This window comes from Coffea arabica, chromosome 7e, assembly GCF_036785885.1.
Source record: "Coffea arabica cultivar ET-39 chromosome 7e, Coffea Arabica ET-39 HiFi, whole genome shotgun sequence".
Taxonomy (NCBI): Eukaryota; Viridiplantae; Streptophyta; class Magnoliopsida; order Gentianales; family Rubiaceae; genus Coffea; species Coffea arabica.
The window spans coordinates 11866179-11888047 of record NC_092323.1 but is presented as its reverse complement, the minus strand read 5'-3'; the positions used below and the strand labels follow the sequence as shown (position 1 = coordinate 11888047).

The window sequence follows — 21869 nt, the reverse complement described above, 5'->3', positions numbered from 1 at the left end:
CCATTGGGCTAGGGTTGAATGCCTGGTACCCATTGGGCTACTAGCCCAATGGGTACCAGGCATTCAACCCCAAGACCCTTATACCAAAAGGACCAGGGTTCGAATCCTGGGGAGGCCCCTCCCGGTACATCCCAACACCCTCTTGACCACCAGGGAGTCCAGGCGTCCTGCTCCCCAAGACGGTTGCCGAGGTGAGGGGTTGCCGAGGTGGACAAATCCACAATGGGCCTCTACAAGGCCATTACAACTTTAGTGCCAAATTAAGCAACTAGTATTATGATAATATGGCCGCCAAATATAAGTATGCCCTTATCCTAAGTTTACAGCAATATGTGAAAAATAAAAATTAGTTTCAGTATTATTATTAACATAACTGCCATCGCAAATTTGACATTAATTTAGCCACTTGAAGGGTTCTTTTTCCGGAATGTTATATACTTTGTGTATCCTATCATGTTATTGTAACTTTCATCTATAGATCTCGAGAGTCTTAAAACTATTTGGGAGTATAATACTTTTGCTAAAAAAATATATTTTTGAGTGATAAAAGCATTTTATGGTGTTTGGTAGACATCATTTTGTATAATTAGAACCTAGCAATAGAGCTTTTGGTTTCCAAAACATTTTTAGCATACTCTCAAATTCAGAATTTTTATAATAAAATTCATGCTTCCATACTAAAAATTAAACTTTAACCATTTATCGTAAATTAAGAATTGAAAAAAAAAAGATAATTATACTTGAAATTTTAGGATAACACGTTCACAAACACAAAAAGCATTTATGCATCTATGTACTGGAACAATATAATTAAATACTTATAAGTACTTTTACAGAATATTCTACTAATTGAAGTACTTTTACATGAGGTATCACAGTCCAAAAAGAACACGACTTATGTACACACACAAAAAAAAAAAAAAATACAGTAACTAATGTAAGGGTCGGAAAATTTTAATAGTAAATGTTCTTATTCGATGCATAGTGGTTATGTTCATAAAATTGGACGTAGGAGATAAAGTAAATTACAAGCTTGAAAAACAAAGATGCAATACTTTCATTGAATTAATTAATATTTACCGTCTATGTATTTAGAGAACTTTTATTGTAGTTTGTCTTTGTTTCCTAGCCTTTTTTTCAAATACATATATGTAATAAATATATAGTTAGAACAAAAAGAAAAAAGGCATGTGTGTTATTTTCAACTGTATGTTTGTTTAGGGTACAAGTAATGTATTAACATGCTGATTTGTGAGTAATAATCAATAAAGACGGTGTTGGACTACTCCCTCACAAAATGACTGCGTTGAACTATTGTTTTTTATTAAAGGTAATGTGTTTGAATTTTACCGTTGATATATTGCCATATTGGAGGGTGATTTATTTGTATATCTCTAAGCAATCGATGACCTGAAAAGCATGTCTAGGGAATATGTCTTAATTCGTAGTAGTGATGATCGAAACTAAAGCCACCCAAATTATTAATAAGAGCAAGTTCTAACATGGCTTTTGATCACCTGGTACATGGATACGAGGAATGGAGATTGATTTATGTTCATAAACATTTTCAACACCAGTAGAAGATAGATACCTGGTGTCTTTAATATTTGGATGGGTATTAAATTAATTAAATAATTTAGTAGATGAGGAACAATGGTGGAATCATCTCCTAAGATCGCTTTTTAATTGTTTGATTAGATCTAGATTTTATGAGATAATAAATCTCAAGAAAGGTTAATATAATTTTTAAAACTTAGAAGAAGGCCGATGAAATAGTTAGAAACCATAGGAGAGGTTTTTGAAATTATCCCTTTACAAAAATCAACAGCAAATGGTAACTTAAGACAAAGAAGGTGGAGTTTAAAGTATGAAGATCCCAAATCTATCTTAATCATATCATGATAATGAGCACCACTAATTGTCCTTAAAATATCTACTTGAATCGGGATGAATCATCAATCATCACATAAGTGACATGTTCCTTTTGGCCCTAGTCATCCCCAGGGCGGCTAAATTTATTTTCAAGAGAGGTTAATAGTCGCTGTCTGGACGACATGAATGACCAAAGGCAATAACATCACTTGAAATAGTGGGTCGTTTGCAATCGTCTCATTTATATCACAATACAGATCTAGACATCTTAATAACAAATGCAGATAAAAAAAATGCAAAATTCACAAAAATATTTGTCACGTCTTAAAAGCTTATTGTGTTTAACGATGAGTTTCCTTGATTAAATTTGATAGTGACCTCGTTTGGACCATCAACTGTAAAGCAATTGCAAAATGTCCATCGCTTTTGATTGATAAGGGGAGGGTTGGGTAAAAAGTGTTGATTACATGTAGAATTTCACTCCGTCTCCTTATAATTTGGGTCAGATGACTCACAAGTTTCATTTCAGACCAGTCGAGGATAAAATAATTATTGTTTAATTTTCTATGCCACAATACTATTAGTTTATATGGGTGTTTAAATTTTTTTTACACTATGTCTCTACCTATTTACACCCTGATTTGAACTGGAGCTGGCGAGGCACCTGATCCCAAATTATTTGGAGTTGAATTTACCAGCACTGACAGGACCTGAATATTACTTAGTATTGTAGCATGCATGTAACATTTGTAAAGTTTTATGACCCTTCGATTCCATTTTAGGAGAAGTAGACAGCAGTTTATCTCAAAAGGAAAAATGATAATCGCACTGTTTTATTTCTAATGGTACTTCACTTCACCACTTTTATACTTATGTGAAACGATAAGAATGCCCTTTCTTTCAATTTAATTACAACGGTATAAAAAGGAATGGTTGTAAATCCAATGAAGGATAAGGGAACTTTTGTTTTCACAAGATCAAATGCCATTAATATTTCTTCATCAAAAATTGCTTTGATTGATTAGAGATCAACTTAATAATCTAAAGATTTTTCTGTTGTTGTAGTCACCAGTAATCTAGATTTTTAGTTTTTCTTAATTTCCTTCTTAGTAAGATATCTCCTGCTTATTACCTTAAGCAAAGCTTCTCAAGCAGGTTTCACAGGAAGCAAAGTTCATTTTGGTTTTCGGCTAAATGTGATTGGATTGTCTGCAGATTGGGTTAGCAAGGTCTATTGGTCTCAAGTGGGAGTTATTTTTGGTTGGGCTGTCAATGGACAGCTTTATCACAGTGATGATTTAAAATCATTTGTTAGTCTGGGCTTAATCCGAATCTGGTGAACTGGATATTTTTCAACCAATATGATATACAGCAGCTTAAATAGAAGCCGATCAAGTCACCTGCAAGCATCATATTCTCAAAATGAGGGAAAAGAAAAATGGAAGGAGGAGATACTAAACTATACATATTTAACATGTTCTGCGCCAAAATAAGCAATTGAAAAAATTGATTACTTCTTCCTTCATTGTTCCTTTTAATTAGCCATGTTTTTTAGTAAATTATCTGTTTATTCATCAGTTGATCTATTTCATGTAAAGCCATCTATATTTACTCTTAATATGTATCGTGTATAAAATCTCAAAACTCTCCGCTCTGTATGCGTAAGAAGTAAACAAGAAAGCAATGAAAAGAACAAAATGGTTTGGCCTTTGGATGCTCTTCTCTTGTTTGTTTGTTTGATAATTTTTTCATTTTTCTTTTTTTAGATCTAAATTTTTTCAAATTTTTATTATTAAATCTGGAATTTCTTAGATCTATTCAGCAGATCTCACCATAATATCTGAATTTGAAGCAGTTAATTAGCAGATTTGACGATTAGAAGCATGCACGAATGTCCGTGGAGTTACAATTATTTTATTTCATTTTTTAAATTTGGAGCTTTATAATGTAATTTTATTATTCTTCAAATCTGAGTATCCTTTCTCTAGCTCCATTTTTTGATATCTGTGGATGTTTGATGATGTAATTTGTACCATCAGTGCAAATTTTAGAAATTATGATATTTTATCCAAAAAAAAAATTTCCCTTGAATTCTCCCCAAAAATTTACTTAGGATGACAAGGACGAAAATTTCAAATTCTCCTCTGAAAGTCTTAGTAGTCACAAAAACACAAGTGGAAATTCCAAGTAAATTTCTACCTAGAATGATGACTTCTAGGAATCAAGCAGACGCACAAATTGAACCAGCTTAAGCAGCCTTAAGACTGTTAGCAACATCAATTACAAATCTATACTTGACATCAGCTCTGGATAATCTCTCCATGGCAGTATTGACATAATCCATTGGAATGATCTCAATATCAGCAACTATGTTATGTTCTGCTGCAAAATCAAGCATTTCTTGTGTCTCCTTCATTCCCCCAATGCCACTTCCAGCTAGTATCTTTCTTCCTGCAAATTAAGCCCTCAAGTTAGCATTCTGGAGGTTTTTGTTTGCTTCAACTTTGATAATAAAACCTGCGCAAAAATAGTGTTCTTGAACTCTTTACCTGCAAGCATGGGAAAGACGGGCAGCTCAAGTGGCCGATCGGGTGCGCCAACCATAACAAGCTTTCCATGAGACTTCAAGAGACTAATCAATGGAAGGAGTGGATGAACAGCAGAGGCTGTGTCAAGGATACCATCCATGCTGTCCATAGCTGCCTAATAATATCAAACAACAGATTTTGCAAATCAAAGATGATGAAAAAAAGTTGAAATCAGTTAAAAACAGGAACCATGTGTAGTAAGTGATCTAGCTACCTTCATCTGATCTTTATCAGTGCTGACTAAAAATGAATCAGCGCCAAGATGTTCAAGGGCTTTCTTCTTCTTATGCAAAGATGTGCTGATGACTGTGATTTTAACGCCGAATGCCTTTGCAAACTTCACAGCAATATGCCCTAATCCTCCAAGACCCACAATACCAATGTGCATACCAGGTTTGTCCAGTCCAAAATACTTGAGGGGGCTATAGGTTGTGATCCCAGCACATAGTAGAGGTGCACCAGCATCAAGTGGCAAATTATCAGGAATTCGGACTACAAAATGCTCATTGGCAACCAATATGTCAGAATATCCTCCATATGTTGGTGTTCCGTCGTGATAGACTGAATTGTAAGTTAGAATGATTTTTTTGCAGTAGTTTTCAAGATTGTTGGAACAGTTCTCACAGGAGAGGCATGATCCAACCATGCATCCCACACCAACCTTATCCCCAACTTTGAACTTGGTTACCTTGCCACCTGTTTCTGTCACCACTCCCATAATTTCATGCCTGCATCAACCAATAGAGCTATCAAATATATGGCACTGATATCAAGCTGTTTTTTCTTAACTCTTTCTCTGTCCATTTCTTTTATAATTTTTGTTTATTCAGTCTGGTGGACTTATACTACTAAACCCTGATAATATTAAGAAAATATCTATGGAAGCTTAATTTGAACGAACCAAGAAAATCAGCCACTTACAGTGTTCTGGAAAGATGAATGATTGAATTTCAGTTACTTCTGTTGCAATCATACATTGGGTTCATTGAGACAACATTTACTTTGTATTTTACCCATTTCTAGATCTAGATTTCATTATTAGTAATAGAATCCAAGAGCATAAGTACTGCGGCACGAAACTTTAATTCTCTATCTGCATACAAGAAATATACATACCCTGGAACAATAGGATACTTGGAGGAGCCCCATTCATTCTTGGCACAGTGAAGATCAGTGTGACATATTCCACAATACAATATATTGATTTGAACATCTTTTTCGCCAGTTTCCCTGCAGACATTCATCAAGCAAGGTACGTTTCAAGAGGATGTTGAATCAAGGAAGCAAATTTTGATACTATTATTGCACTTGCAAAATTGTGCGTAACACTCACAAATACTTTGCCAGAGTTTGCGTGCTTGAAATAACTAAATTTGCCGACCAACATTAGCTCTAGAAAATCATCACAAGCCATTCAACATGGGACGAAGAAAGGAGTGAATTCCAAGTAAGAACTGCAGAGGATACCTTCTAGAGAAATTGAAAGGAGAGAGAAAACCAGAAACGTCTCTGGCAGCCCAACCAAAAGCCTTGATTGGATGCTGTTCTTCAGGAGATTTCTCCATGATTATTTCAGTATATCAAGAAAACCAAAATGGGATGGATTAAGAGGAAGAAACAGAGCTGAGGAGATCAAAGAATATCATGGAGATGATGCATATATAGTTTTAAAGAACGAAATCCTGAACAGATACTCCGTTAGATGATAGTGAAACTATTCTGAGTTTTGGCGGGGCCTAAGGAGGTGAGTGGACTTCTGGAACTTTGTTAGGCAGGAGCCACTTGTAAACCCACTTCACCGTCTTGACAGTGTTGGATGCTGAATATTGCTTTCGGCTGTGTAAATGGTGGATTTCAACCATGATTTGTCGGGCTGTAACTCTCAATTATGGAATATTGCGACCATTATTTCGGCACTAAATTCTTGTTTTGGACCCTTCTGGTACTAGGGTACATTATTATTATTATCCATAACATGAGATATATCTGTTGTCATGACATTGCTCCTATCACCCTTGATTGCAGGCAACTACTTCCGGTACAAAGGGAGCTCACATCTTCATCTTGTACTGTTGTTCATTGCCCTCCCGGATTGTTGTCTTTTATGAATTAGGATTTAAAGGGAGTTAGCTTTCCCAGAAGCATTGTAATTGACTATAGCTTGCTTTATTTGTTTTAATGTCTTTCACTTTTCTACCAAAGAAAAAATAAAAATAAAAAATCTGTCATAATGATATATTTTTCCAAAACAAAAGAAAAAGAAAAAGAAAAAGAAAGTAGCATTAATGCTGGAAAGACATCACTCTATATATCTTTTACCTTTTCTTTATGCATCAACCATCTTAATGTTTTTCTGAATTGTCAATGACTCGATGACATCAGACAGCAATTGGAGTTAAATGGACGGTAAAGTAGATTACAAGCATCCTCCAGTCCAAGGTTATTGCACCATAAAATTCAATTAGCTTCCCCCAGGTCATTTGGGAAACTTTGCATTGGGCCTTAAAACGGTCTCCTATTTTCTCACTTAAAAGACCATACGAAGGCAAATGCGGTGAGCCAAGAAAAACATAATGCCAGAAACACGTAATGCCACTATTGTACTGTGCTCGGATGGTGAACCATGATAAACAAGAACAATGAGACAAGCAGGAATCTTGAAAAGGTAAAAACAACGGATAATCCATGGGGGTCTGCATCAACAACGTTATGTACGAATGATGCCATTTTCTACCGAAAAAGAAAAGAAAGATGCCATTATAATGAAAACAACACCAACTGAGCTTGTTAAAACCTAATAGTCTCCGGAGACGCCAGATTTCAACATCAAGCCAAAATAGCCCTTCAGAGCATGGAAGTCTATTCCTTCAACTAGTTGAGATATCAAATCCCCTAACAATGGGGGAAAAATAGTAACAGGGAAGGACATTCTACAACTTTAGAAAAAATGGAATTTAAAGAAGTGAACAGAAAATTTTAAGCTGATCTCGATGAACTCCCAATGTCGATCACAAATCGGTACTTGACATCAGTTTTCAGCAGGCGCTCCATTGCAGTGTTGATATAGTCCATTGGGATGACCTCAACATCTGCTAAGATGTTGTGCTTTGCTGCAAAATCTACCATTTCTTGGGTTTCCTTTAGCCCGCCAATGCCACTCCCAGAGAGAGTCTTCCTGCCTGTTAATCCATACTTTTGCAAGTTAGAAATAGGTCCAGTTATCGGGGTGATTAGGAGGCCAGCAGAGACGAAGAAAAGAAAAAGACAAATCCTTACCCATTATAAGGGAAAATGTGGAAAATTCAAGAGGTTTTTCGGGTACGCCAACCATGACCACCTTCCCATGAGGCTTCACCAAATTCATCAACGGAACAACGGGGTGGACGGCAGAAACAGTGTCAATAATGCCATCCATGGTACCAGCTGCAGCCTGCTCATACAATCACTCATAGATTGAATACACTTTTAATGTTGCAAATTGCAAGACGGCTCAATATCACTTGGTAACAAAATCCTCAGAACAACACAATTCCAATCATTAATTACCTGCATCTGCTCAGGATCACGACTATTTATGAATGCATCTGCACCGAGTTTTTCTATGGCTTCCTTCCTTTTATTCTCTGAGGTACTGATCACAGTCACCTTTGCCCCAAAAGCCTTGGCAAATTTCACACCAACATGGCCAAGGCCACCAAGGCCAACAATGCCAACATGTATACCAGGTTTATCGAGTCCAAAATATCTCAATGGACTATATGTAGTGATCCCTGCACATAAAAGTGGAGCGCCAGCATCAAGAGGCAAATTTTCGGGCCAGCGAACAATGAAGTGCTCATCAGCAACCATGACATCAGAATAGCCTCCATAGGTTATTGTTCCATCCGTGTAAGTGGTGCTGTATGTTAGTATCTGCTTCGAGCAGTAGTTTTCAAGATCTTGGGAACACATGTCGCAGCTGCGACAAGATCCGACTAGGCAGCCCACGCCCACCTTATCCCCGACCTTGACTTTCTCTACCTTGCTACCAACCTCAGTTACCACACCCACAATTTCATGCCTGTATCAATGGATTCCATTCAGACGTCAACACCCTTCCAATAATCAAAATAACATTGACCATTTGATCAGCTTTTATTCACAGGAGAGAGGAGGACAAAATTCCAGCAAGCTCAGTTTTGTTCATCTTAAAAGATAACTTGATCAATCATCAATCTATGTCATTTATGAACATGGGACGTATTGTTTGACCAAAATTAAATTTCCTCAACTTCAAAAAAAAAAAAACACTTGTTAAAAAAAAAAAAAATCACAGCCCCATGTTTTTAGGACTACTACTTACATTCTTAAACATTTGTTTTCAGCATTAATTAAATTCTTTCAACGCCATCAAAGCGAGTTCAGTTATACACTTACTTCAGAACACAATTAAGGAGGAAAAATCTCATTTTGGTCAGACAAAGTGTGCAAATTCGAAGCAAGATCTTAATCATTCTTGCAAATTAGGAGCAAGATCTTAATCATTCTAGCTTACCCTGGAACAATGGGATACTGTGTCACGCCCCATTCATTCTTTGACATGTGTAGATCCGAATGACACACCCCACAATACAAAACTTTGAATTGAACATCCTTCTCACCAGTAGCCCTGCAAAATGAGAACATCAAGAAGTCCATAAAACCCACCAGGAAAAAAAAAACAAAATACCCAGCATCAAAATGATGGAAAAAGTAAATGTATAACAATACCTTCTTGAAAAATTGAATGGAGAGAATACTCCAGATGCGTCCCTAGCTGCCCATCCAAAGGCCTTCACGGGATGCTCTGTTTCTGGTGTTTTTGCCATTTCTTCACCCAAAAAATTGAAGGGGCTGCCTTGTTTTTGTCTTTGTTTTTGGTCGCCTAGCAAACGAGCAGCAGTTCTAGACTCCAGGAGGAGACGGAGATGGATTGGGGAGCTAACAGGCAAATATTTATGGCTGAGTTTTGTGCTTAAAAAAAAAAAATCCGGTGAATTTACATTTATTTTCGGGAGTAATGAGGGTGACGTATTGGGTGAGGTAACAGAGAGAATCCAACATCATAATCATGATTCGCCACGTGGATCTCCCTAGTGCATGCTATATGTACTGTTCACACAACTGAACAAAAGTCTCCAATCAAATTTCAAATCAAGCGCGGTGAAGTATTAAGTCAAATGAAGAGAGAAAAGGGGATCCGTCTATGTAGGCACGGTGCAACTGTTCCTGCCCCTTGTCCGGCAGGCACACTTTGACCTTGTCTACTGTAGGAGCACAATGTGGGCAAGACACGTGTGAGAAACAATAGTTATGGCCACCCGCATAGAATACTGGCTGTGGAAGTTGGACGCGCATGAATGAATGGGCATTGGGCAGGAGGAAACGGTTTGGATATCCGAGTAGGGCTCTCAACGGACCCGAATCCGATCAATATTTACCGGGTACAAGTAGGTATATAGATCCGTGATCAGAACTCGGAACCGGACCCATATTATCTAATAAAATTACAGATCGAATATGGAATATACCATTTCAATCCGGACCGTTTTAATTAATTAATAATTAAAAATATATATATATATTTGTCATAATTATTCATACAAATACTTACTTCCATTCCCAATTTTGTTCAACCCTAATACCCACCGCCGCCGCACGCTCTTCTCTTTTGCTCTGACTCCCGAGTCCCGCCTCCGCTAGTCACCAGACACTTGGACCAGCGACGCTTTTATTTTGCTCTCCATCCCCAGCTCCAAAGAAATCGCCGGGTCTGGCCAACTCTAAAGAAGCAAGCCCAGCTCTTCCGTGAGACTTCTCTTCTCTTTTGCTCCACCTCCGCGGCTCTGCCAGTTCGCCGTGACGCCTGACGGTTGTAGCAAGCCCAACTCTTCCAGGCTCCAGCTCTTCCAGGCTTCTAGTTCTAGCAGCCCAGCTTTCTTTCTTATAGTCAGGTATTTTGTCTCCAGTGAGTCTCCCAAAATTGCGCTCTCTTGGGAGAGATTTTCTTTTTTTCTTTTTTTTTTTGTTGAGGGGGATAGGCGTACGGGGGGTTTTTGAAGAAGAGGGGTAGTGATGCCGAAAATACCATCAAACTCTGAAAAGCTTCTTCAGAAGGCTTTGTTGATGATGTTACCAATCAAATGTTCTGAGCCTCCTCCCTCACATCCCCACACCTTCTGATCGATCCTAAGCAAAATTAGGAAATACTACCACTACTATTATGCAATTCTTTTTTTTTTTGATGCAATTATGCAATTCTTAAGCAGCAGTAGATTTTACTTTTTTTCTTTCTTCTTTTTATCATTATTGTTGCTCTCTTTGGACTAATGGGGGTCGATTAGATTAGAGTGCCATTCTTCGACCTCACCAAACAGAAACGGAAGTTGCCTCGTTTGAATTCTAATCTATATCTATATGTATTCAGGAAGGGATTTTTAGCAGAAACCCTCTCAATGCCTTCTAAACTTGTCATACTTTTTTCTAGATTTTTGTATTTATTTTAATACATAAAAAAGTAGTGGGTTATAACCCACCTTATCACCAATCAATATTTTCACTATCCCACTATCACCTTATCACCAATCAATATTCTCACTATCTCACTCCCACTATCCCACTATCTTAACTCATATTTTTCTATTTATTTTAATACATAAAAAAGTAGTGGGTTATAACCCACCTTATCACCAATCAATATTCCCACTATCCCACTATCACCTTATCACTAATCAATATTCCCACTATCCCACTATCTTAACTCATCCTACAATTACTCCTACAAATTCTTCTTTTACTGATCGACTTAATTAACTTATCGAGTTAATTCCCTCACCTTCTCTCTCAGTTTCTTATTTGTTTTGGATTCTCTATTGATTTTGTAAATTGATTTTGTTTCTTTTGTGAGCAGTAGTGAAAGATATTATGTGCAGAGACTCCAACAGAAATCAACCTTCTTGCGGCCGGCTTAATTTTACAGGTCAGTCCCCTCTGCCTTTTAAGTATGTTTTGCTTTTGCTTTGTTTTTTGTCATGAATGATATTGCATTGATTTTCTGATCATCCATTATTTCTGAAAATTTTTTACAAAATCTTATGAACGGTTGTTTGCTTATTGTTACACTGTAAAACAAAGATAAAAAGGTATTGTTTGCTTATATAATTGCGGATGGTATAGGTTCATGATTGAGGGTTCTACTATTTCTAACATAAATTGTATATTATAAAAATTTATTTGTTTGTATTACAGAAATTTTTTAATTATTTTTTATTGCACATTTATCACATAAAATAGGTGTTACGATAGTTATTTTCATAATTTTATTCCAAAAATGATCGTGCATGAAATAAAAAAATAGATTTTTTGATAATTAAAAAAATAATTAAAAATGGTTTATAATTGGAGAAAAACAATTCAGATACTACTAATAACTAAGGCACTATACACCCATTATTAAAATTGGATTAATTTTTAATTTCGTTAGAAATCCTTTTGGCAAAATTGCATTCTAGCCTTTCTTTTCTTTATCAACAATGACAATTACAACTACGTGATTCACCTATCTAGCAACAGCACAATTCAACTCATGGAATAAATAGTTCATTACTTAAAGTACTTAAACGAAAGGTTAGAGTCAAGTCCTACTTAACACCTGCAAGTAATATATTACAATTAGAAAAAAGAAAATGATTCAAGAGGAGCAAAAAACTCACCAAGCCCCTGACATATGTGCAATCGTCAAAGCACTTTTGAGTATTTAAAACTGCATTCCTTAGTTCAGGTAACCACTTCTCTGTAATTGTTTTCATTTGATTACAATGCAATTATATTAAATTCTATTGATGCTATTTCTATATTAATTATTGTATTTTTTTGGTTAACAGTTCTCATACAATGTATCACTATTTACACATAAAATAAATACATAAACTATTGATTTTTAATTTAATATATATTTTATTTCTAGATCAAAGAAATGAAAAATCTAACTGTCCTCAAGATCGCCAGACATCCACATCACCAATGATTTTGCGTGATCATGATAAATATACAGTTTCTTATATCGTCATACTCATATTACATACACATTTTTTGGCTACACTATCTTGCTAAATCAACTATAGATACAATACAATACAATTGTATTACAATTGTTCGATTACAATACAGTTGTATTACATTCTATTGATGCTATTTATAGACACCTTAGCAATTTTATAGATTAGCAATTTATTTTATTTTATAGAATACCAATTACTACATGTACCAAAATATTTTTATATAGGGATTACTTCATTAACTATGGGTGATAATAACAATTCAATTGGTGCGTATTTTTCATTTGATTACAACACAATTGTATTAAATTCTATTGATGCTATTCTATATTAATTATTGTATTTTTTTGTTAACAATTCTCATACAATGATAAAAAGAATTCTTATACAACCGAAAAAAAGACGGTTCTTGAATGATATATACATTCTATTATATTTCAAACTATTGTTAAATAGATATTATATTTTAATTTGATTGGTAAAATTTTTTCACCTTTATTTGTTCACCATTTTATTTTTTTTTCAATAATGTCAGCACCGTGCATAGCACGGGTATTCCCACTAGTACAAGTGTATTAGTGAAGGAAAAATGACTATAGGTTGGTCTGGGTCTCTTGGGAGGCAACAAATTAGAGTCTCTGATGCACTCACTAGTTGACGATAGTGTGTTCAGCGCTGTACGTTGCCCATAACAAAAGAAAAGGGAAAAAAGGGGGCAGAGATTCTGGCAATTTCGGCCCCTTCTCCTATTGGGTTATTGACGGGTCTTTTGTTGAGTAGGCCTGACCCGAATTCGGGACTCATCGGGTGCGGGTCCGGTAGAAAGATTAAAAGACCTGTCGGATATTCGAGCCAAATCCGGAACTAATGCAGTATAACAGATTCAGGTCCGGATTTATTAATTTCGGCTCGGACCCGATCCGTTGACAGGCCTATATCCGACCAAGCATAAGAAGAATAAAAAGTTGAAAGTAGGGTGTAGATTGTAATGGGACGAATACGAGGAAATCTATTATACTAGAAATTTATTAGTCCATGTTTTCTAAAAGATCTAATAATATGACATGTATTCTGGAATTATTTTACTCTTTAATCAATTCAATTAATGTAATTTAATAGTTATTAGTTTGTTTAGTTCAAATGTTTAAATTACTATATTTTAGTTAGAAAAATATTTTGTTAAACTAACTTATCAAAAAGCCTCTCTAAGTAAATATTTTATTTTACCATTTCCTTTAGACATAAAAATCCTAGTTAAACTAACTTATCAATAACCTTTTCTAAGTAAAATTTAGTATATTTACTACTTTTAACGTTTCCCTTAGTTGCAAATGACAAATAGTATACATATACGTTAACATGTGTCATTTCTCAAGGATTTTGAATTTTTTATTAATTTCAATTAATATCATCTAATGATTATAGTTTGTTTAATTTACATGTTTAAATCCCTATATTTTATGTCGGAAATATTTTTGTTAAATTACCTTATAAAAAATCCTGTCTTTATTTTAACATTTCTTTTAGGCAAAAAAGGCTTGGTTTAACCAACTTATTAATAATTCTCTCCAAGTAAAATTTTTTAGTTTAATGTTTTCCTTAGCTTCAAATGACAAATAGCATGTTTTGTCATTTGTAACATTTTTTTGTATATAAGATATTATAGATTTAAAGAAATGGTTTGACAAATTGATAAATATCAATGCATGACTATCGTAAAAATGTAAAAATGATACATTTTTCCCTTAATCGTATTGTACAAATTGAGAATTTTACTTGTTGTCTTATCTTTATATATATGTAATAGATTGAGGGTTTTTTTTTATCAGAAACCTTCACGCATCACCTAAATCCCAATCCCTTTTTCCTAGAATTTTATATTTATTTTAATTCACACACATTGGCTCCACAATTTGGTACAATCAAACCATTTCAAATTCTTTTGTTTGCTACCGATATGCAAACAGATTTCCATGATTCCAATTCCTCTCCATGTCTAGTTGACCCTTACTCACAGTTTCAAATTTATGTAAAACTTATCCAAATCACATTTGGAAAATTGTAGATTGATAACACAAAATTTAATTACAATTCCCATGACTCTATAATAATTGGCTAATAACACAAATTATTTACAATTTTAGTGTAGACCACATTAGAGAACTCCCAACTCCCCATCTTTTTTGTTATATTGTTTATTTATTTTTAGTTAAATAAATAATTTTCAATCTTTGAATTGCATACATACCATGTATGCGATTATAAGTTAGTTACAATTTTGAAATATTAACAACATTCAAAATACTAGCAAAATTTGAAATTACATACTTATCATATAGGCATTTACGAATGAGTAACATTTCTAAAAACATTAACAAAGCTTAACATACTAACACAATACCACACTTATAAATGATTGTTGCTAATAAGGAAATAATATTTCAAACCCTTCAAATTGGTAATAACAAAATGAAAACAACTTATCAAATATAAAAGATAAAACATACTATCAAATTCAAAAAAGAACTAACATTCACTCTAGTCATTCTTTTAGGTAATTCCAACATAAATATGTAGTATTACCTTTGGTAATTCTAACTTAAATATGTAACTACTGTTTAAACATTAAATTAAAATGTTCAATTTATAAACATACAATATTTATATTGTCTAAAGTTAAAAAATTAAAAGAACAAATTTATGCTTGAAAAGATAACACTTTAATTTTTTGGTAGGGCACTACCCAAAATCATACTATTAATTTGGCAAGAGCAAAATAAAAAATAACTTAGGAAATATCAAAATTAAAAAATAATATCAATTTCAAAAAGGAAATAAACAAATGACAGTAGCTTTTACATTAGATGTTCTTTATTTGGGACAGTTAAGGGTTTGCAAAAGCACCCACTAACCTAAAAATCTGCCATCTCTAATTTTATTCAATCCGAAAGTACTCGATTCATATTATTTGATCGGATCAAAAGAGGGTCGAATACCAATTTAAATACGGACAGGCTAGTATCGCATAATTAAAAACTCACGGATACTAGACCCGCTCGCATATATTAATTTAATTATTTATTTATATACTATACTATAAAATAATATTTTTGGAGTTAAGTGAGTAATTTCATTCAACAAATTGCATTACAAATATCAAAGACTATAGTTTGTCTATAAGATTCATTTGTAGATGTCATGATCTTATATTTTTTAGAAAAAAGTTTAATTAATATGGAATATATATTTTATAAAATGTGCTGCTTATTTCAAATTTTTATTGATTTTGAATTCTTTTAATTTTTTTCCTTTTCCTTGTGTTCTCTTCACATATTTTTTTTTTGGCGGGGGACTTTTTTTTGAGAAAAAATCTTTATTAAATCTTATATGAATATGTAAAATATAAAATTAAATTAGTATAAATTATTTTTTAAAAAAAAATTAAATGATAAGTTGGACAGAATGAGTACTCGTTGATTCGATCTTATCTCAGTAGAATACCCGTTGACATGTGGGGTGGGTAAGGGTCAAAAAATGGTTAATCCATAAGATGCAGATCGGGTCAGTCAAATGGTGTATAGGACAGGTACCTGACCCGTGTCCACCCTTAGGGATAGTGTCTATCAATAATGCTAAAAAAAGTTAATACTGGCGTTTAAAATCTTCCTTTGGATTTTGTTGTGATCTATTTTGAAAAAAGTATGTACTGAAATAAAATAAAAATACAACTACACAAGGCTGGATATATAATTTTGGTGGGTTTGGGCACTCGTTAACATATATTTCAGGCGTCATATTTTTTAGAAATGTATGATTAATTAGAAAAAGTAAATAAATACAAAGAATAGTAGGTAAGATTAAATAAGGAAAGTAAATAAATATAAGAAAAAAATAATTATTAATTTATGTATATATATAGTAGAATAGGTGAATGCTAGATATATTAATAGGTGCCCATTGGGCACCCATTAAAGAAACCCTTTTTCTATGCTTTTCATGTACTATTTTAAATAGAGTAAATCTTATATACACTGATAGTATATACACTATCATTATTTGATTTATAACATGTGTACAAAAGTTGAATTTTAATTTCAAACTTTGTATAGTTGAATTTCAAAATTCAAAAGTTTTGAAATTCAATGCTAATGATAAGGTTTTGTTTATAGTAAATAATTCAAATCGGTTTTAAGTAGCTACTTTCATTTGTATTTATATTTTGTCCTTATTTATCTCGTTATTATTATATACAAGTACATAGTGTTACTTTGTTATTTTTGTTGACTTGAGTCTTTCTTAAGGTTCATTTGGGGTTACAGTGATTTGTCAAAAAGTACTTATATTAGTTGAGATTTTGAAAAGGATGTGTTGTGTGGTTGATGAAGAAAAGGGTATTGATGTGCGGGTATTTTGGTGTGTCTTTTTTTATGGATAATGGGTGGATTTTTTTAAAAAATGTTTTATAGAGGGTCACTATATGTATGTTTTGATCATTCAAAAATGACCTTAGGTTAATTAACCATCATATTGAATGAAACTTTCATTTGTATAAAATGTAAATTTTAATAATGGAACACGAGCAGTACAACTATGCAAAATCAGCCGCTATTTGTTGCAATTCAATTAAATTTGATTTATTTTAAATATTCTAAATTTTATATTTTAGGTTTTGACTTAAATTTCTTTTACAAGTTATTAATACACTGGTCTAGGATTGCTTTTGCATGTATTTTTTACGGATCGAATTGTTTTGTGCACAATATAATCAAATATTGACCTGTATTAGATAAATAAACATTGACTTGAAATTATCCATATAAGTAAACCTACATAAATTTTCTTATAATCCATAGTACTTTTTCTATTTTGAGAAATGGGAACATGCAACTATAGTTAAAAATTACCTTGATGTTGAAAATAATTAACACATTTTATTGAACCTTATTTTATATCTTTTTTTACATCTAATTCGTTTCCATAAATTTGGAGACAAAAATAGTACTTCTTAAAAAATCTTTTGATTTTAATTTTCATGTAAAAAATAAATTTTGTTATTATTATGGGTTAAAATATAAACTCGTGCATAGCATGAGTCAAAATACTAGTTATAAAGGGTTTGAGCAAGGATATACTGCTTTTAAATTGTACAAAAACAATCACCTTCATTATTTACAAATATATTGTGTATATCTTATCTTTTCATGCAAAATTTGTATATTTTCAAATTGATTACTTCCAAGTAATTAGTGTGAACACTACTTACACATTTTAAGCATTAATATTTACATATCTATGCTACCTACCATTCACTGGTTCAAAACTTCTAGAAGCTTTCCTAAGTAATATTATAGAGTTTACAATTATTTTTTTAGTTCTTCAAAATTTTGTATAGACCATATAAGTTGTCTTTCCAAATTAGAATTCTACAAAAATTTCAATTGTCAAAGAATTATAACACATTAACTATTCCCTAAATCATTTCCTTCCTACACTTAATTCATGCGCGTGGCTTCCAATGTTCATTTTCCCTTAAGATCCACTGTACTAATCATTAGAGTACATTTCTGAGCACGTTCCTACGGTAGGCACGGTCAAAGCGTGCCTAGCATAGAACGATCCCAAAAAAAAAAGAATTAATCACGACTTGAAAGTTGAAATGTGGTCAAATTATCAATTTATTCAGATATTTGACAAAATTACAGTCAAACGTCAAAACTCATGATCAGCAAAACATTTGTCTAAGTACGTAAAACACATAAAAGTTGCTAGTTGCGCTCCTCATGTTAATTATAAGTAGTATATTTGAAGGTCCTAAAGTACTTTTCTTGGCAAGTTTGGGTAAACATATCTGAGATTTAATGAATGAAAGTCATTGTGGAACGCAATAAAGCTCTAACAAGTGACAAAATTTTTTGTGTACATTCTTTTTGAATGATTCTTTTCACACCATCAGTGTGTATATTTATGGGTGTAAATACTTATCATATCAACTCAATTTGAATTTAAGTATTAAATTATATATTTTTTTTATCGGTAACAATACATTTATATAACTTAATCTATCCTAATCTAAGGAGGAGGGGGAGCTTAATGCTATGGCACAATCCTTAAATTTTTTTTACCATAAATAAGGTATGAACGCTCACTTACAGCCTGAGTCCCTCCCTGATGGCCACTGAGCCATTGGCCTAGTGGTTAAGTATTAAATTTTATACATGTGAGTCTAAACTCGTTAGTATCTGGCCGATTTATTATTTTGATGTTTACATCCGCATGGATCTGCATGGATGATGACGCCTATCTTGATGTCGATTGATGTTGTTGCCCGTGGCCTTCCGAGTCATCCACACGGCGGACAGGTGACTTGTCTTAAAAATGGATTTAGCCACCTCTTAAAAATGATCCAGACGGCGGACGGGTGACTTCTTTTCATTTTCTTTTGGTCAAAATATATTTTTCCTAATATAATAGTTTGAGGTCCGTCAAAGCATCGGAAGACGAGTCACCAATTACTGCTTATGCCTAGATCCAGGACACCACTACTATACTATAGCAATATGCTGGTCACGTAGGCAAAACATGGTCTGTAACACTTCTACTTAACCATATAACAGAAGAATTAATTTCAAAAGCAGTAAACTAGTAAACAACTAGTACAAATTTGATTGGGATAATTTCAGAGACCTCCCTTGAAATTTTTGGTCTTAGTCAACTTGATGGTGTGATTGATGTTGTTAGAGAAGGGATAAAGTACTTGAACAATTCTGAATTTAGGCTTCTTGAATTTGCCAAAATTAAAAAACAGTTACAGTTGCCCTCTAGAAACCTAATTTTGGACAGTCCAACAAGGTGGAATAGCACCTATTTGATGTTAGTTTCGGGTTTAGAGTTCAAGGATGTCTTTCCAAGATATGCAGACATTGACCCCAAATTTCATTATATTCCTACTGATTTTGAGTTGATGAAAGTGGAAGTAGTGTGCAAATTTCTAGGAATATTTCATGAAATCACTGATATGATTTTCCAGTCCGAGTATCCAATAGCTAACATTTTTCTTGTGGAGCTCTATAGGATTAAAGAGCTTTTAAATGAAAAAGCTCTTGACCCTTTCGAGCATATTCGGGTTATGGCTGGAAATATGTCTATTAAATTTGATAAGTATTGGGGGAAAGGTAATGTATTGCTATCTTTGGGTGCAATTTTGGATCCGAGATACAAAATATTTCTTATTAATCATGTTTTTTTGGTGATTTATGGCGAGGATGCAGCTCCTAGATTCGTGGCTGAGATTGGAGACATTTTTTATGAGCTTTACAATGAATATGTTGATTGTCATATTGTTTTCCATTTTGAACAATAACAGAGGCAGGTTGTAAAAAGGAAAGAAAATGAAGGTTCTAGCTCTTCTAATAAGAAACAGAAAATGACTGGACCTACCGTTTTAACGGGTAAAGAAAAGTTTCACATGCATGTGAGTGAAATTGACAGGGGTCTACCAGAGAAAATCAGATTTAGATGTTTATTTAGAGGAAAGTAGGTATGATTGTGATGCAAATGCAAATCTAGATGTTTTGGGTTGGTGGAAAGGGGAAAGATTGAGATTTCCTATCTTGTCGAGGATGGCTGCCGATATACTCTCCGTTCCTGTTACAACTGTGGCTTCAGAATCTACCTTCAACGCCGGAGGTAGAGTAATTGATGATCGACGAGCTTCTATGTCAGTTGAGACGGTGCAATGTTACTTTGCGGCAACGATTGGATCCACAGTCTTCATGGCCTAAAGAATAAGTCTCGAGTAAGTAATTGATTGGATGTTTTTGTTGTTGTTACAGTTTCTTTATATCTGATTTTGAAGAATTTTATAACTTTCATGCTTTTGTTTTGTAAGAATCACTTGATGCAGCCGAATCAATCACATTTGAGGAAGTTGAACTTCCTGAATCATTCACAACTTGATTTGGTGGCCGTTGATGTTGCTTGGTGCAAGCTGATTCATTCACCTGCTGATTTCGTTCAAAAGCTGCATCATTCACAAGTTGTTTTCACCCAAGAAAGTTGTTTTTAACTCTTGGTCTAGAGTTTGGACATTTTAGAAACTGCTTAAAACGTATTGATGGCTGATGTTTAATTGTTTGGACTCTTTTATGTAATTTTTCATTTTGTAATCTGATCTGGTCTGATGCCGAGTTTGGACATTTTGTTCCTCCATTTGATAGTTTGAGCTGCAGTTTGAACTTCTTTTTCGCTACTCGTGCTTATGATGCTTCTGTTTTGCATTGTCGAATTGAGTGGATGATATATCAGGGAATGTGTTGTTCTTTTTTTGTCAAACTGAGTATGAGTGTACAAGAAGTTGATATGTTATCTTCCATAAACGAGCTCGAGCTCGAAGCTCGGCTTGAGTTCAAAATCGATTTCGAGCTCGATAAGCTTGGCTCGCTTTTGTGAACTCAAGTTCGAGCTCGAACTCGAGTTTTCTACCGAGTATATCGAGTCGATCTCGAACAGTTTGTGAAGCTCAAATTACTAGTCGAGCGAGCTCGAACTAGCTCGATTAGATGTTCGAGTCGAGCTCGATTGCCGTGTGCTCGAGTTCGACTCGCCTCGTTTAACAGCTCTATTTCCAAGTAAATTTTGACTTACAATTGTATTTATTTTAAAATGTTTTGGAGTCTATAAATACTACCAGTCTAATAGATTATTACTTGAAGAGTTGAATTGAGATTTGTAAGGTATCATGAGCGAAAGGTTATGACTTGGTATTATCATTATTGGGTTTTGTTAAGATTTGAGTTAATTAAATTATTAAGTATTTGTTTCTCCACCCCTTTCCATATATTTTTATATGTGTTAAAATTGCTTCCATAGTACGCATACTTTTGTTCGTGCTAACAACAACCCTTCCTTATCTTCCTTCAATAAAATCCCTCGGGGCACTATTTTCTGCCTTGGATTATGGAGCCTCTGGAGATCTCGAATAAAATTTTCAATACATACCAGGCATGTACAGTGGAAAAATGAATGTAGAAAAGGTTATCGGCAGAAAATCACGTGACAAAGAGGAAAGTTCACCGAAGAGGGCTTTGCAGAGAGAAGTTCCAAGAAGATGAGTCCTTTGAAACAGCTGCTCAAAGACAAAGTGGCAAGCTTCCTCCAAGCAACTGAATAAAATACAACCACCCACCGGAAATAATTGTATTCTGTTTTAATTAGTTTAATCGGAACTAAATAATACTTGTTATTTACCTTGCACTATACACACGCCACTCACATTTTCGTTTTCCTAAGACGACAAGGAAAGGATTTCCTAATGCATTACACAAAGACAATTGAA

General features: G+C 33.9%; 2 protein-coding genes and 2 long non-coding RNA genes across 4 annotated transcripts; 2 read left to right on the top strand and 2 right to left on the bottom strand.

Annotated features, from left to right (window-relative positions):
* Nucleotides 1-3976: 3976 nt before the first annotated feature.
* LOC113702428 (8-hydroxygeraniol dehydrogenase-like) lies at nt 3977-6196 on the bottom strand. The gene is made up of 5 exons (XM_027223639.2): nt 5928-6196; nt 5577-5690; nt 4675-5188; nt 4422-4575; nt 3977-4323 (listed from the first exon to the last, which is right to left on the bottom strand). Exons 1-5 carry the CDS (start codon nt 6023-6025, stop codon nt 4121-4123), a joined length of 1083 nt encoding a protein of 360 aa, XP_027079440.1. The 5' UTR covers nt 6026-6196; the 3' UTR covers nt 3977-4120.
* Nucleotides 6197-7217: 1021 nt separating this feature from the next.
* LOC113700498 (8-hydroxygeraniol dehydrogenase-like) lies at nt 7218-9444 on the bottom strand. Its single transcript, XM_027220984.2, has 5 exons — nt 9210-9444; nt 8995-9108; nt 8007-8520; nt 7737-7890; nt 7218-7639 (listed from the first exon to the last, which is right to left on the bottom strand). Exons 1-5 carry the CDS (start codon nt 9305-9307, stop codon nt 7437-7439), a joined length of 1083 nt encoding a protein of 360 aa, XP_027076785.1. The 5' UTR covers nt 9308-9444; the 3' UTR covers nt 7218-7436.
* Nucleotides 9445-10295: 851 nt separating this feature from the next.
* LOC140011447 (uncharacterized) lies at nt 10296-11539 on the top strand. The gene is made up of 2 exons (XR_011818618.1): nt 10296-10432; nt 11389-11539. It is a non-coding gene; the product is annotated as an uncharacterized lncRNA (long non-coding RNA).
* A 5186-nt stretch (nt 11540-16725) lies between these two features.
* On the top strand, nt 16726-20778 carry LOC140011016 (uncharacterized). The gene is made up of 2 exons (XR_011818238.1): nt 16726-20330; nt 20424-20778. It is a non-coding gene; the product is annotated as an uncharacterized lncRNA (long non-coding RNA).
* The last annotated feature ends 1091 nt before the right edge of the window (nt 20779-21869 follow it).